The sequence below is a fragment of the Lagopus leucura genome, unplaced genomic scaffold (genome assembly GCF_019238085.1).
Source record: "Lagopus leucura isolate 7727_CA_CO unplaced genomic scaffold, USGS_WTPT01 Super-Scaffold_100039, whole genome shotgun sequence".
In the NCBI taxonomy this organism is placed as follows: Eukaryota; Metazoa; Chordata; class Aves; order Galliformes; family Phasianidae; genus Lagopus; species Lagopus leucura.
This window is the reverse complement of record NW_024962288.1, coordinates 565971-581419: the sequence shown is the minus strand read 5'-3', so window position 1 is coordinate 581419 and position 15449 is coordinate 565971. Positions and strand designations below refer to the sequence as shown.

Here is a 15449-nt window from a genome sequence, read left to right as displayed (position 1 = left end):
AAACAGTTCCAAAGAACATCCTACAATTGTGTGTTCACTACCTTGGTGTTCAGACAGCTCAAACAACAGTACTGGCCCCTTCCACTAGTAAGAATTTTTTTATTTTTTTTTCCAGTGCAAACTCATTGCCACATGAATGAACTTGCATGATCAGTGAGGTCATATAGGTGCAAGTCTTGCAAGTGCACGGCTCACACTCTACAGACATCATGTAAGGAATTAAAATTGCATACACTACAATGTTATTATAGCTTATCCAGGTCAATATTCAAAAAAAAGGATTCCAAAACTTGGAGAGCACAAAATAACAATGAGGGTTTTTTTTTAACTATAACCAGAAATAAGCTTTGGTTAAATTCCCACCTGTCGTGTTGGCCAAAGAAACGGGCATCAACTTGCCCATCTTTATCCCTCAGTGCTTTAGCAGGCCAGAACGGAAAGCCTTTGAGTTTAGCCCAGACCAAAGGGTGAGGATTGCTCTAGAGAAAGATGGTAGAACATACAGTAAGAAAACACTAGCAGTATTACCTTCAAAATCTGTTACATAGCATTAAGTTTTTAAAATTATATTTATTTCCTAGATTAAATAACGTGCAAGACCCTGGACAAACACAAGATTCCATTTCACTATGTATTTGGTACCTAATAGATCATGGAAGGAAAAAAGTTAAAAAAAATATATATATATATTATCTTGTTTGAACAAATCTTAATAGCACTTACTATTCTATAATTTTTTTTCTTGTTCTCTCCCAATATGCAGCACATCCTAAACCACAGTTGACCTCTGAAATTCTCTAATTTCCACTTAAGCTCAAGAGAGAACTTGATGGATTACACAGTTCTACTTAAGAACTTCAATAAGTCTTTCAGGGTTTGGTGCAATATTAAACAAAAGCAGAAGTCAGACAACCTATTAACAGGCAATAAAGGAAAGCCAAGTCTTAATACTGAAATCTCAAAACCAAGTTTTCAAACATTCACATTTCAGAAATTTTACTCTTAGTGCAAGTACCACAAATGACCCATCAGTGGGCACCTTTTATTTGAGGGCAGAGACTGCAAACTGTTGCTAACAATTTACAGTCACTTCTCAGCAAAAGCATGAGTCTGACAGCTAACACCTTGAGATGGTCTTCTGATTCCACAAAGCGCGATGAGCGTGACGTGTAACTACAAGTCGCTTTGTAAAACTAGCAGTTCTCCTTAATTCACTTGCCTCTCAGTAACCACCACAGGTTGAAAACAATGGGAGGACAAGAAGAGCTAAATGAGAGCCTTTACTTTAATGCACTAGCTAGACTACCATCATCCTTAACTTACACAAGGCTCACAAAACCAATTCTCTCGTTTTTGGCAAGCAGCTAAGTAACATTCCGGACACACTTCAATTTCATTCATCTGAAAAGAAAAGGAAAACAATCATTCAATAACTTATCACAGTTCAAGGTGTGATTAGTAAATGCTGTAATATAATAACATCATATTTCCCACAAATCCGTGGTCATAAATCAACCTTTAACTGCCATGAATTCAATGCTACTTTGAAAGAAAACCCTATTTTCCTACCCCTGTGAAGCAGGCTTTCCAGTTAAACAAGACACATTTCTAAGCCTCTCTTCAGATCATACACTGCTCATGTCATAAAAATACATTGTCTTTAGTGTTGCATTTATTGCAGTGATAAAGAATTACTGACCACCATTTGTTTCTGAACACTTAGTTCCATAATAATTTAGGAGACCAAAAAGAAAATATGTTGTTCTTTTTTCAGACTATATAAGCCAATTAGGAAGTCAGAATCAGGTCATACACAATTTTTTTTCTCTGAACAATTGATACATCCTCAAAACTTACTAGAATTATGGATATTGCTGCATCAGCAGAGGGGTGGGAAAAGCACTCTGCATAAATATGAAGTGTCAGATTATCAGATAATTCATATCAATGAAATACCGTTCAAAAATGCTGCATTTAGAATAAATTTTTGTAATATTAGCATTATGAATTCTCAGTGAAATAAAATCAGTTCAAACGATCAACTAAAATGCAGGCATTTATTCACAGGGCTTTCATACTGTGACATCAAACGAACCACCTCAAATATGTCTACAAATCAGAACATCTGTTTCTTTTTCCACCTCCAAGCATTCATTTAGAAGACAGGTGTCTTTGTGCAGATCCCACATATCTTCTCACCCATCACTGACATCCTAATTACATATGGTGAATATCCTAAGGAAAATATTATTAGCAATGCCCTTGTCAAAATCCTCCTATAAGCCATGGATATGCATCCCCAAACATAAGAAAGCCTACACAAATTATAGTTTGTAATACATATATTAGAAAACATTATTTCAATCACAAATACAAGCAATGGAATACTTCAAATATACAGATAGAACAATCAAATTAACTGGGGTACACATACCTCATGCTCACAGATTTTGATGATGACTTTTGCTGTTTGTGTCAATTTGTGATTTCCTGAGAAGACAATAAGAAAAATGCTCTAACCAAGAAAACTGTTAGTATAAAACGATGATAAAAATCAACAGGTTTTAGTTATAAAAAGTTTATGTTGAAGACAACATAGAACATCTGAAAAGACAATGCAAAGCAGGTATATATTCAACACGTGCTTGTGGAAGCAGCAGGCAGGCTCTTCAAAGGCAAACAAAGCGCAGTAAAAAATCTTCACGTGTTCCCTGTCTGTGCCTGTTTGCCCCTGCCCACCACTGACACACCATTCAGTAACGGGCATCTCCTCAGGCAGGTCTCCTTCTGAGCAAGGAGACAGCATAGGCAGTATTTGGTCCCAAGTGTAAATGTAGGTCATTCTTTTTTTTTGTAAAGTCACGTTTAGAACTACGGCATTAGCAGGAAGATACTTCCACCATTTGTCAAACAGCAGCAAGTTTCTGCATTGCTTAATCTAATCTGAAGCTTCATATTCTAAGAAGTATATCTCTGTGCTTACCCCCATTGTAAATAATGCAGTTGTGCAAAATCCATTTGGCATCAGCCAAAAATGCTTCAGTGCAACCGTACATTTTCTTTTTAACATTCTGGAAAAAAACATTTTTAAATGTATCAGAAAACAGATATGAGTAAAAACTCGCATCTTCCTAAACACTGCTGCCTGTCAGACACACAATTACTAAAACAAAAACCTTATATTACAATTCATTCTAAATACTTCAGTAACCTTCCAAGTTCAAGGTGTTTTCTGACTGCCCTAAATATTTATGAAATGTCTAAACCAATTCTCAACAGTGAACTATTTAGATCAGCATCTTCAATAATTCCAAAGGGCTGCAGAGGGGCACCAGTAAGCACCTGTCCATTTCCTGAGGCAGTAATTCTGCTTGAGGTCTCTACAGAAAACAGAGTCCTTGATTTTGCACTGGCATATCATCATTGCTGCATGGCATTTTAATTTCTTTATTTTGACAAGACCCAGGAAAAAATTATTTACTATACCCCATAAGCCAGTTTTTGATATTCTAGCCTACCACCTGGGTGAATCAAATCAGTGACATGGATTTGTTATACATTTATGCCACAAAGACATTGACCTCTGCTCCCAGAGCCCAGAGAATAAGGACTCCTCACCCAGGCACCACCACAACAAAGCTCTGCATTGCTACACTATTATTAAAGCAACAGAGAATGAAGAACTTTGTAATTTGAAACATTTAACTTATTACTGAACTGACAAACTCCTGTAATCCACTTCTTTACTGTTTTCTTCTTCTCCCACATCTCAGGTGCAGTGGATGTTCTTCTATTTGCTATTTTATATGTTCTAATGTTTGACCAGCAGATGAGCCTGGAATGACCTCTGGTCACACACTCAAATGGTCCCAAGGGGAATCGTATCAGCAATGCATTAATAGCTAACAAACATGGTGATCAAACGTAAAATCTTACTAATGAAGTCTCCCCACAGGATGATTCCCGGAATTATACGGATTTACACAGGAGGAGCTCATCAGGGTAAACTTGTCTTTTTTATACTGCTTTTCCTGAGCACTTGCCATTAGCTCAGACTGCATAACAGACACATTCAGTGGCTCTTCCAGTTGGTTTTACAATAACAAAACTGTAATCAAAACACTTAAATAATTTCAAGCAATCTCTCTCGCTCCCATCGAACAACCCAGAAAGCTTAAGCACAGCAATCAAACTCAAAGGACCTTTGCCTCATACCAACCTTCTCTAATGTACAAAGGTCCATTGGATGAAAGATATATTCTGCATAATCTGGGTGTTGATCCAGCGAAACTGGCTTTTGAAATGGCTCTGTCTGTTAGGAGAAAACAAATCACACAGCTTCTTAATACTGAACAGCTCCATCAACAACTCAATAGTCACTCTTCTTCTAATACTACTTTCAACTGTGGTATCAGAGAAAATTATTTAAAAGAAACAGTAAAGATTTGTGAAGTAATGCAGTGCTGGCAAAATGAGGAAATAAATGCCCTCACATAACTGATTTTTCATATGTTGGAAGTGATGAATTACAAGCCTTTGGGTTTTTGTAAAATGGACTGTTCTTATTTACAGCAGATCTTTTTTGAGCAGAGTATTAGCTGAGGCTCAGCAAATAGTTTTTAGGAGAACAAACACTCCCATTATCTAGAATTAGAAATAACTTTATCAGTCTTAGAACTTTCAGAACAATGGTGACTTGCAGATAAATTCAAACTTCCATCAGTGGGACTCTGCACATTATCTGCTGCATTGCCTTTCTAGCTGCACGTTGAGAACAGTTTGTCATCTCAATACAAACACACACTGATACTTTGCTTCTGAAAAAAAAAAAAGAAAAAGCTAATGACTCTTTCTAAAAGGAGACTATCTACCACTCCAGAGTTAAAATACTCCAAGAGCTGAAGTTTATCAATACTAAAGAGTAACCTTCCTAGAAACTGTCACTATTTTTCTGCTGAAATATTTATCATGGAGACACCAGAGCTGTAAAGAACCCATGATTCCTTCCATACATCTGGTTTTTCCAATATATTTTACTGTATGCTTGCAAGCACAGAGACTCTTCTAATCTATTTACAGGGACAAGGTAGCAACAGGAATTCAGATAAGCCATGGCAATCCATTAAAACACCTTACTACACTTTTTTCTTCCCACATGTGAAAACTACTCAAAGCTTGCATAGTGAAAAAAGAGCAACCAGAAATTTAGAAGAAAGAATGAGGGACTGAAATGTGTGAAACTTCCAGGAGGCAATGATGATTTTGAGGGTTAAATCTCAGACAGACATGTGGAGATTGGTAAAAGTTAGAGGAAACAACATTTTCCCTCCATGATAAAAGTTCATAGGATGGCAGATTCCTACAGTATGCAAGTTGATGGCACAGGTTGCCACTACACTGAGAAAAAATTCAGTTTTACAAGTACACGATACAACTACTTCTTGTGGTGAGAACAATTTCCTACTAACAGAGAAAAGACTGGCTTATAATCAAATTAAGGGTTATAATCAAATATGTAACATTACCTGCACCTATAGCCTTGCCCACATACCTGGGTTGGTAAGAAACCACACCTTGTCATTTCCCTTGCACCTCAGATAAGACCAGCATTGTTCACTTTCAGTGAGTGAGAAAACACAAATTCCCTTTGGAAAGCTATGCTGCATCCTCACTGCATCTACTGAAACTACCTCCAGAAGCTGCATCAAGGAACTGTGTTTTATATGCATTCCAGAACAGCATACACAGTCTGAACGAAGCTGTTTGCAATACACGGGTGGTAAACAGCAGAAAATCTGACAAAATGAGCTAGACTCAGCTCAACAAGAGGAAGCAAAACCCAATATTATGACAAACACACAGAACAAGCATTAAAAAAAAAAAAATCTTCCTTACCCCTGGCTGTTTCATTTTCTGTAGTGCAAACTTCAGCAAATATGATAGTTGTTCAGTGGTGAGCATTGTCATAGCTTTACTCTGTGTTTCTATGCATTCTGCAACTGTGATTTTCTAAAAATTAGGATGAAAAAAATATTGTCAGCAAACATTTCTAGGTGAATTCTTCTCCAGTAAAAAATCCCAGCATTTGAGCAGAAGATAATAACTACTTCCTAAGAAACAAAATATTTTTTATGAAGTAGCATAAATACTTCAGATACTTGTTTTATTAAATTCTGGATATGTTAGCCTAAATAAGTAAACGAATATATAAAAAGGGAAAAGTCTAGAAACGACACTCATTTTTTAGATCACTCAAATAAGAGAATGTTGGAATACATACAATTCCCAATACAGTGCAAGCTCCGGCAACACGAATGAGGAAAAAAGTCATCTGGGCTCCATATAATGCAATACATGGCCAAAAAAAAAAAGACATCTGATAAACCAATTTACTTTCATTGTAGATACAATGTAGATACAATAATTATTCTCTCTCCAGAAGTTGTTGGAGAGGAATAGTTAAATTCTTCCTCAGACCTGCAGAAAAATATAGTACTAATAATATCCTCTTGTTTACGTAGACCCTACAGTGCACGTGTTCTGAGCACTCTGCAGAACTGATCAGCCCCCATGCAGCAGCATGAAGTAAGCTAGACAAAACTGTGAAATGTTTTCAGAGTTAAAGGTAAGATGTGGGGATCACTCTTTGAAATGGATTCGCCTTCCCTAGAGATGGTAAGAAGTTGAAGAGTCACAGTGAGATGGCCAACAGAGTCCAGGTGAACGCACAGAGAAAAAGCAAGGAAGCAGCAAGAGACGCTCCCTTTTCACACAACTTTTTCTGGTACCAAAAGGCAACGTAAGAATAGAACAGAAACACACTGGAGTGTAAAAAAAAGCAGTTTGTATCACTCATATACAGAAGAAATCCACTCCTTCTATCAAACTAACCTCACATTCTGGGCAAAACCAATCCCCCTCTGGTTCCGCTGTCAGTTTCAGACACTTAGCGTGATAAACCCGAGGGCAGAGTTCACAGCAGAGGACTTGGCCTTCCCGATGACAAACCCAGCAATAGAAATCATTCCGTCCATCCTGTGGTACAACATCAACAGGGTCTGTGGTGAGTGGCTGCTTCATATAGTAAAACGGACCATGTCTTAGTTCTGACTGAAATGTAGGCAAGAAAAACAGGTTTGGTTTCAAAACAAATTTGCATTTCATACAAAACAGCATTCATAGCAATAAATATCATTATATATAAATCAAACAGCAATCTACAGAGTTTGATTAACGTTTATGTAAACACAATATCTTATTTATTGCACAAAACCATTCACGAAGAGATTCATTTCATATTCAGATGCCAAATGATGCATATTATACTCAGCACTGAAAATAAATTTTTGTGGCAAATGAGGACATCAAGTGCAAGTCGTGCAATCCAACATCCTCAAACTCAGAATCCCATGGGGCTGAGGGAGCTACATCATACTGGGAGATGTAGTGGTGGCTAAACTGGCACAACTGAAGAAATTAATCAGTCCTGAAACAAGTAGCTGAGCACCACACAAACCTGTCCTAAATTACAGTAACTCACAACTTCTCAGAACCAAGCAAGTCAATGGTGATTTTAACTGATAAAGCAAAACAAAGTAGGATGGCACAGAAGCAGATTCAGACTTTAATAAGGTGACCCCAGCAGCATGAGCCTGGGGAAAAAATGCAACCCACCATTTACATGAGCATCAGAATTTAAGACACAATCTCCACTAGTTTGTCTGCACTAGAAAATAATGTGAACTTCATAAACTGCACGGACTGCTCTTTCACTTGCACCTCAAACTGCTTAAAGGTGACACAGATGATACCAAAACACAAGAGCAGGAGAGCCTGGGAGAGCCAAAATTGGACAACAGATATCCAGTGTTTCCTGGATTGGATTTGAAGAAAAGCAAATAATTATTGGAAAACTGAGACATATTTATTAATGATAAGGGAATTTAAGTTTCCTGTTTGCTATTAATTAAAGGAGGAGGGGATGGAGATAAATAATCACAAATTTTTTACTATTTGCTGTGACTTTTTGTTTGACATAATGCTATTTGTGGCTACCCAACTGGCTGCTTGTAGTTTGCAGCACCACTTTGGTTCTCGGGTAATCGTGTGCACTTCCTACATCACAAAGAGCTTCACGAGTTCTTAGGCTGTCACATGCCTGCCTGATTGCTAAAGCAGGGGGACAATATGCAAAAGCTGGGTACCTCTGCGGCACCCTGAACAAAACTGGTCACACAGGACGTACATTATACACTACAAACCACCATCAGCTCAGACTGTGGTCCTTCTCGATTTATAAAGTAGCAAAGAACAAGGTCTAATTATCCTCATGAATAGAAGGCCTTCAATGACAAAGTTAGGTGATGCAGAAGAGGTGTTCTATGACAATCCAGCTGGAGATACAATATCTCAACAGATACACCGGAAGACATATTACCTCTGATAATCAATTACTGTACTTTCATGCAAAGAAAGAATGTTATCCATAAAATTTTACTGTAACTTCATAAGCATTCTGCTGCCTAAAGTTCCACTTACATTCCTGTCTCTTTTGGCAGTTTTCATTTCCTATTCTACATACATTGCAGCTACTAGAAAGGTAGCACAGACATGGACTGAGCATTATCTTCTGTACTTTCTCTGTGTATACAGTTAAACACAGATACAACCAGACCTCTACAAGGAAGGTTCTTTGTGCTCTTGGGGAATAAGAGGGGCAGGGAAAGGCTTTACCTACATTTCAAATATATTACTATGCCAATCATTCAAACCAGGATAGAAGTGCACGTGTAAACTCAGAGCGAAAAAGAGAAAGTTACAATTGTCAGCAGAAGTGTGCTTTGTTTGTGGTTACATGCACCACAGCTTGAGACCAAAATCTCAGTACTCAGAGATTCTGAAACTGAAGTCTTGGTAGTTGAGATGCAGCTACGGGCAGTGCATCCACACTGACTTCCTGTTTTAAAAGAGATTTAAAATCTGTAAGCAATTACAGAGAAATGAGCTTATTGTATCTAAATAAAATAGTCCATCTTTGCTAGAAGGTGGAAGGAATTAATTCTCTGACTGAGGACTTTCCTATCTTTCAGATAAATACCACCTTGTTTTGTCTGAGCTAAGACTGAGGGCCAGGAAAGAAAGAAGATAGGAATGAGACTCAAAAAGACCCAAACAACAGAACTAAATGATGGAAAACGAACCCCTGAGTGACATCAAAGGAGCCTTTCACTTGTTCTAATCAGAGCAACATGTTTAAGAGTTTAAATGTTAACAGTCATGAAAGAAAAGCTTTGTTCTCCCAACAGTTTCAAAAGTCAGTTCCAGCTCAAGTGGCAGCTTGCCCTCACAGTTTCAGCAATGTTAGTAAGATATGTATAAAACTGAAGGAAAAACAAGAGTACTGTAGTGCTTTTTATGCAAGACAAAGATTACTATTTCTAGCCAGTTTAAATTAACTTTGAAGCTGGGTTGGAAAAAAGCTGCTACTTCAAATATATTGTAGCTGACCAAGTGTTGCACATTCCTGATTATTTTTTTTTTTAACCTTTTAGCTATACTCTATATCTCCATAATTTTTTGTATGTCAATACTTTAAATACCCGTTGGCACCATTCTGAACATCCATAGCATCTTAGTACAAAGCCTTGTGCAATGATAGCTGTAGTGAGGGTATCTTGATACACACCAGCACTACCAAACACTCGATGGTGAAAAATATCAACCTGGAGGCTCCACTGATGTTGCCAGACCTCAAAATGGATTTATCAGCCAAGCAGAATCACAGCTGTCAGCTACATTATACTTGAAACCTAAACTAGGAGCAAAACAAGTAACTGTGTGCTTAGCTTACATCTCTTCAGCAGTTAAAGGATCTTTAGCATTAACTGCCATTATGTAGAGCAGATTGATACACCTTATAGAAACAATCATCCTCAGGTACGTTTTATTAAATTAAAAGCAACTTACAAAAGCAAAAAAAGCCAACAAAAACAAACCAAAACAAATGATACTTCCTTGCTAACTGATAACATGTACAGCTAAGCAACATGCCTAGTTTGCTTTTCTTCTTTAGATACACAACTTTTCTATCCTGCAGTATTCCAGGTTTGAAATACCTGGAAAACAGAAAATGATTTACTGAGGGGAACGGACATATTGAGTTCAACTACAATTATTTTTCCCACAGTGTACTTTTAAATGCATGAATGAACAGTGGGAAGGAATCCGCTAAGATTCAGCCTCACTGTCTGTACCATTATCTCTACAGAGCGCAGTCAGAAACCCAAACTGCAGCACAACATCATCTCCTTGCAAATGTCCAAGACGTGCAGGAATTCTCAGGGCCCACAGTGAACTCAGAAAAAGCCGAAATGACAACATTAAACTACATCAGCAATGCCTGCACATGCTGTTACTAGACCTCCCCAGTACCCTAAGTAAAATACATTTAGCACTGAAAGACCATTCTTTGGCCTCATTTATTCAAGGTCTCTGTTCCAAAATAAACTGCAGTGATTAAGAATTTCATTTTCTTTCTAAACCAGTACAATTGTACCATGACGATGTTTAATGCAGATGCTATTACATGAGGGGAAAAAAAGCTCCAAATCCACACAACTTAATCCTGTGTTTATAAGATAGTGGTAGAACACATTAACACACAAAAGCACTCTGAACAGAACACAGGCACTTCATCTGCAAACTAGATGAGAAATCATTTCAGTGGAGCTAAAGATTGCTTTCATGTAATCTCCTCCAGCATGATAGAGCTGCTTTACAGCATTTAGTATTCAATGTAATTCATACAATTCCTTCATTTGCATCATACAAAGACTCTGAAATTGTCAGTCTTCTGGAGTCAAGTCCTTTCATGAGCTACAACAAATGCTATAAATTCAGTATTCAGAAGTCACTGAAAATGAAGACGGAAAAATACTGCCAGCATGATCCTTTGAGTCATCAACTTTGGTAGCAATATTTCCGGCTCATCAGTTTAAAGGAAGGGGAGAGAATCTGTGAAGTACCATGGGAGCAGCAGGACTGCTGTTAGCAATTGGCAAGAGGACTGGGAACAGATGACAGATTCCCAGAGATATTATGGTATCTTTCTTAACCTAGGACATCACATCCCTCTATATTCCCTTTTAATTTTATTTACTCTCTTGATAGTTTTAACAACAACAAAAGCTCTCATATTAAAAATAAAAACCTTAAAAAAAAAAGATTATAAGCACCCAAATCTACCTTAAAATGCCAATTCCTGCATCCACTGCACCTTCAGTGAATATCTACTTCCTAGTGCAAAAATTAAGCTTCCTAAAGAGTAGGGGGCTCCTGTTCAGCTCTCTACATCCATCTTTCATTGGTTCATATCCTAGCATAACAAGACCAGGACTTCTCTTACCTGTTCTTTATTATTACTGTTCAATAGACCAGGTTTCTTTTTCTTTTTTATGGGACTTGTTGATGCATCTTGGGGTGAGTGGCCATTAGAGGAATGTGGAGGGCTGGGAAACTTCCTTTTTTGTGCAGTGCGTTCGGCAGAGCCAGGATCTACGTCAGATACAAACAAACCTGTTAGAGAGCACACATCAGTGAAAAGTGTTCAGCCAGCATTGTGCTTTATCATACACGCTCCCTCACTGAACAGTTTCTCAATTGCCCATTATGCAATCACATACAAAACTGGAAGAACAAACAATGCCACCGTCAAATGAAATTTCAGTATATGTTATTTTAGGTTACATTAAACATTTGTTTCTTTTCCCCTGGAATTCTGGTCACTCATCTCATTCCAAATATTATTCTTTTTTGAAGTGTAATAACAATTACATTCTGTAGTTTAGCAGAAATCCATTTCAAACTTATTTCCTCAATTCCTCTCAAAAAGAAGAACAATTATGATTTCACTGATGTAATTTAGGAAGATAAGGAACAGAAGCATAAATGTGGCAAATGATGAGGTCAGACTTTCTTCCTATTTCCCATATTTAAACGTGTCTACTGAAATTAAAAAAAAAAAATAGAAAAAAAGACAAGACTCTCACTCATTTCTTAACATTTGACAGCTAAATAGAATAAAAAGAGAAGGTGACATAACTTTTCAATGCCTCTTAAAGGGAGAGCTCTAACACTCTCCAAGCAAATGACTAGAGCAGTTTATTAAGTTACAGCATCCCTCTAGACCCAAAGTTATCACTCCAGGCAAGAAAGATGGCAGAAGGAAACATGTGCCCATGGCTCAACTGCTTTAAATCATCATTTGGTATCTTAGTGTAAGCTCATCAAGCAGCTTACACCGACACAGCAGCCCTGGTGAGTGCTATGAGCTGCAAACATTCTTAAAAAGAGACAGAGAAGAAACTGAGAGCCAGTTTTACCAATCTGCTGTTGATCCTCAAGTCTGTTTCACTCTCACAGTGGTCCTCCATTTTGTTAACGCTTTATAAAAACAGAGCAACAAGCACTGACAAGCTCATCAGAAATACCCCAGGTAAAAAAAAAGAAAGAGCATTCCTAATAGATATGGAAAGCTTAGCTCAAAGACAAAGTACTGATGTAAAACAAAAAGTACCATCAGCTGCAATAGACAATCACTGATCAGCAGACAACCTTGACAAAATACAAATGAAAATGCAACAGATTCTGTTCAACACTTTTTTTTTCCTTAAGCTTTTAACATGTTTAACAAAACGTCAGACACAACCCTAGGGGTCAGAAGTCATCACTGCCGAAGAGAAACAACTGAAACCTCCACAAAGTCATTCCCATGCAGTCACTTCCCTACTGACTTGTGCTAGCAAGCTTTTTTTTGCAGCTACACACAAAACTGTTGAGGAATAAAATCTGTCAAAAAAAACCCAAACAACGCTTTTTGCTGAGTAGTTTCTTTCTGTAGCCCCATTTGTTGCACAGCCAGACAAGTGCTTCCCCTTCAGCAAAGCAGTTATACTGGACAGGAACAAAGGAAGGAAAAAAGCAATGCTGCTTTATCATTAATGCCACCTTAAAGGGTGTTTGCGTTTTCCACAGCTCCCGACATAAAGTCAAATCCAACTGCTGGGAAATAATCCCTTCCTTCACGAATCTGTCATCTTTCCTTCCAGGTCTCACTGGGTGATGGGCTGAGTTGTATTGGGTTGCCAAGCCATCAGAATTCACTTGAAGACCTCACCTGAAATCTCCCATGAAAATTAACATATTTAAATACTACTTTACATGCATAATACTTCATATCTCCTTTCTCAAAATGAAAGATGATATTAAACTCATCAGCTTGAGGAATCCACTTATTCTTGTGTGAGAGAGATGCACAAAAGTGTTCACAGACTAAAGACAGGATAACACTTATGTCAGCTTAGCCATTCTATTTCAGGCAGTTATCACTGTCAGTCATCTGCCCTGCCTGCGGCACACGTCCTGGACCTGCTCCAATTTTCAGCCAATCACATTAATTGGACTGAAAACAGGTACCTCAGATGCTCATTCAGAAGTGACTCATGTCTCTACTAGAAGCAACAATGCTCACTAGAGGAGCTGGCAGATGGCTTGAGGAGGTAACAGCACAGGCACCTGATTTTAATCCACTGCCTGTAAAGGCTCTCACTTAGCAGGACAGGCTAGTCAGGAGTCCAAGCTCCTTCCAGTTTCCTGTCTCAGATAGCATACCTTCTTTCCATTGCCTGTACTAATCCTGAATGCATTCAGGCATCTTTACAGAGGTACCCAAGTTTGATCATATGCTACTCTATCTGTACAGTAGGAAAACCGCATACAGAGATCGATTCAAATCTGCAGAAAACAACACAGTTGACTTCCCTCCTACAGGCAGGTAAGGTCATGCATGCTGCTGACTTAAGGTGCTTCAATGAGGAAACAGAAGTTATATGGACTGAATACATATCTAGGATTTTTAAGAGAATTTACAGTCAACTGTCAAATGCAATTCCTTCCTACAACAAAACTGTAGGTATCACAAATAATATGGGCTGCTGACACTTTCTCATTAGACATTCTTAAAAGAAAGCCAATCACAGAATCACAGAATTGTAGGGGTTGGAAGGGACCTCCAGAGATCATCGAGTCCAACCCCCCTGCCAAAGCAGGTTCCCTACACCAGGTCGCACAGGTAGGCATCCAGGCAGGTCTTGAACATCTCCAGAGAAGGAGACTCCACCACCTCCCTGGCAGCCTGTTCCAGTGCTCCGTCACCTCACTGTAAAGAAGTTCTTGCGCACATTTGTGTGGAACTTCCTATGCTGCAGTTTCCAGCCGTTTCCCCTCATCCTGTCTCCACTCACCACTGAAAACAGTCTGGCCTCGCCATTCTGCCCCCCACACCTTAGATATTTATAGACCTGGATCAGGTCCCCTCTCAGTCTTCTTTTCTCAAGGCTGAACAGACCCAGTAAGCCAAGAAAACAAAGTTTGGTTTAAAACTCTACTCAAAATAATGCCCCATGTAATTGATGTTAGGCTGAATCGCATTCAAAGGTGATACAGTTTGTTACATAGCACGAGTCTTAGAAGGTCAATAACACAATGAAGAACTGAATTAGACTTCCAGATGATTTCTGTATTTTCTGCAAACGCAGAGGTCAAATAGTCCATAAAGAGAAATAAAACTGTCTCCAATAATGATTTGCACAAATAAAGATAAGGTTAACAACCTAGGCACATTTCTCTAAATACTACATGTATAATAATACAGGTACAGTTATGCTGACAGACTAGTGGGAGTTTTTTTCAGTTTAGCTAATCATGCACAGAAGGTAGCAGAACTCCTATGGCTGGCATACGCTTCATCTATCCCATGAGAGCTGAGCCAGTAGAGCTATCATGGAAGAAAAACTGCAGCAGTGTCAGCTAAACCAAATCCCACAGTTTAACCAAAGCAATCCAAGCTAATATAAAAACAAGTTCTGAATTCTAACTTTTCATTTACGTGAAATAGAGCTTACTTAGCACAGGACCTGTTTGCACCCAGAGTGAGCAGCAAAAACTGCATCGTGCCATCCCTCTTCTCATCCTGCTATCACCACACAGCTTGCACAACATCTGTTTCTCTTCTATAACCTCCATTTCTTAACACGGCCTTTTCACACATTCCTGAAAGAAGTCATGACTAAACTACTCTCACTGGGAAGTGCTGACTGTACTTTAACCCTTTTCCAACGCAGACATCTGTAGAATTCTCTCTCCCTACTGCAAACAACATCCTTAAAGTACTTGCAAGGACCTATTAGCTCGAGTTTCCTCAGTATAACTCACTGAACAGTCTTCAGCATTTATTTCCATTACATAAGTACACAGGCACAGCTGAAACCAGGAGAGTAACAGAAGATTACAGCTTTCTGCCCTTTGGCTTCTATTTCTTACTTTCAGGCACAAAACTGCCACCAGAGGAGCACACCAGTTTGCTTTTAGCAATTCGATCTATTTGGGGATTA

At 38.4% G+C, this 15449-nt stretch overlaps 1 protein-coding gene across 15 annotated transcripts in view; it reads right to left on the bottom strand.

Annotated features, from left to right (window-relative positions):
• Positions 1–15449, bottom strand: part of ZMYND8 (zinc finger MYND-type containing 8) — a 57852-nt gene that overhangs the window by 19814 nt on the left and 22589 nt on the right. For 9 of the 15 annotated variants that reach the window (XR_006181176.1, XR_006181175.1, XM_042883587.1 and 6 more), the window contains 8 exons: positions 11405–11574; positions 6892–7110; positions 5896–6009; positions 4220–4312; positions 2984–3071; positions 2435–2490; positions 1324–1401; positions 364–479 (listed from right to left, as the gene is read on the bottom strand). Coding sequence is in view for 13 of the 15 variants with exons in the window: in XM_042883587.1 (XP_042739521.1) it covers positions 364–479; positions 1324–1401; positions 2435–2490; positions 2984–3071; positions 4220–4312; positions 5896–6009; positions 6892–7110; positions 11405–11574 (934 nt within the window). In the remaining 2 variants the exon portion in view is untranslated. The remainder of the gene's footprint in view (positions 1–363; positions 480–1323; positions 1402–2434; positions 2491–2983; positions 3072–4219; positions 4313–5895; positions 6010–6891; positions 7111–11404; positions 11575–15449) is intronic. The other 6 variants (XM_042883589.1, XM_042883599.1, XM_042883590.1 and 3 more) reach the window with 3 other exon arrangements.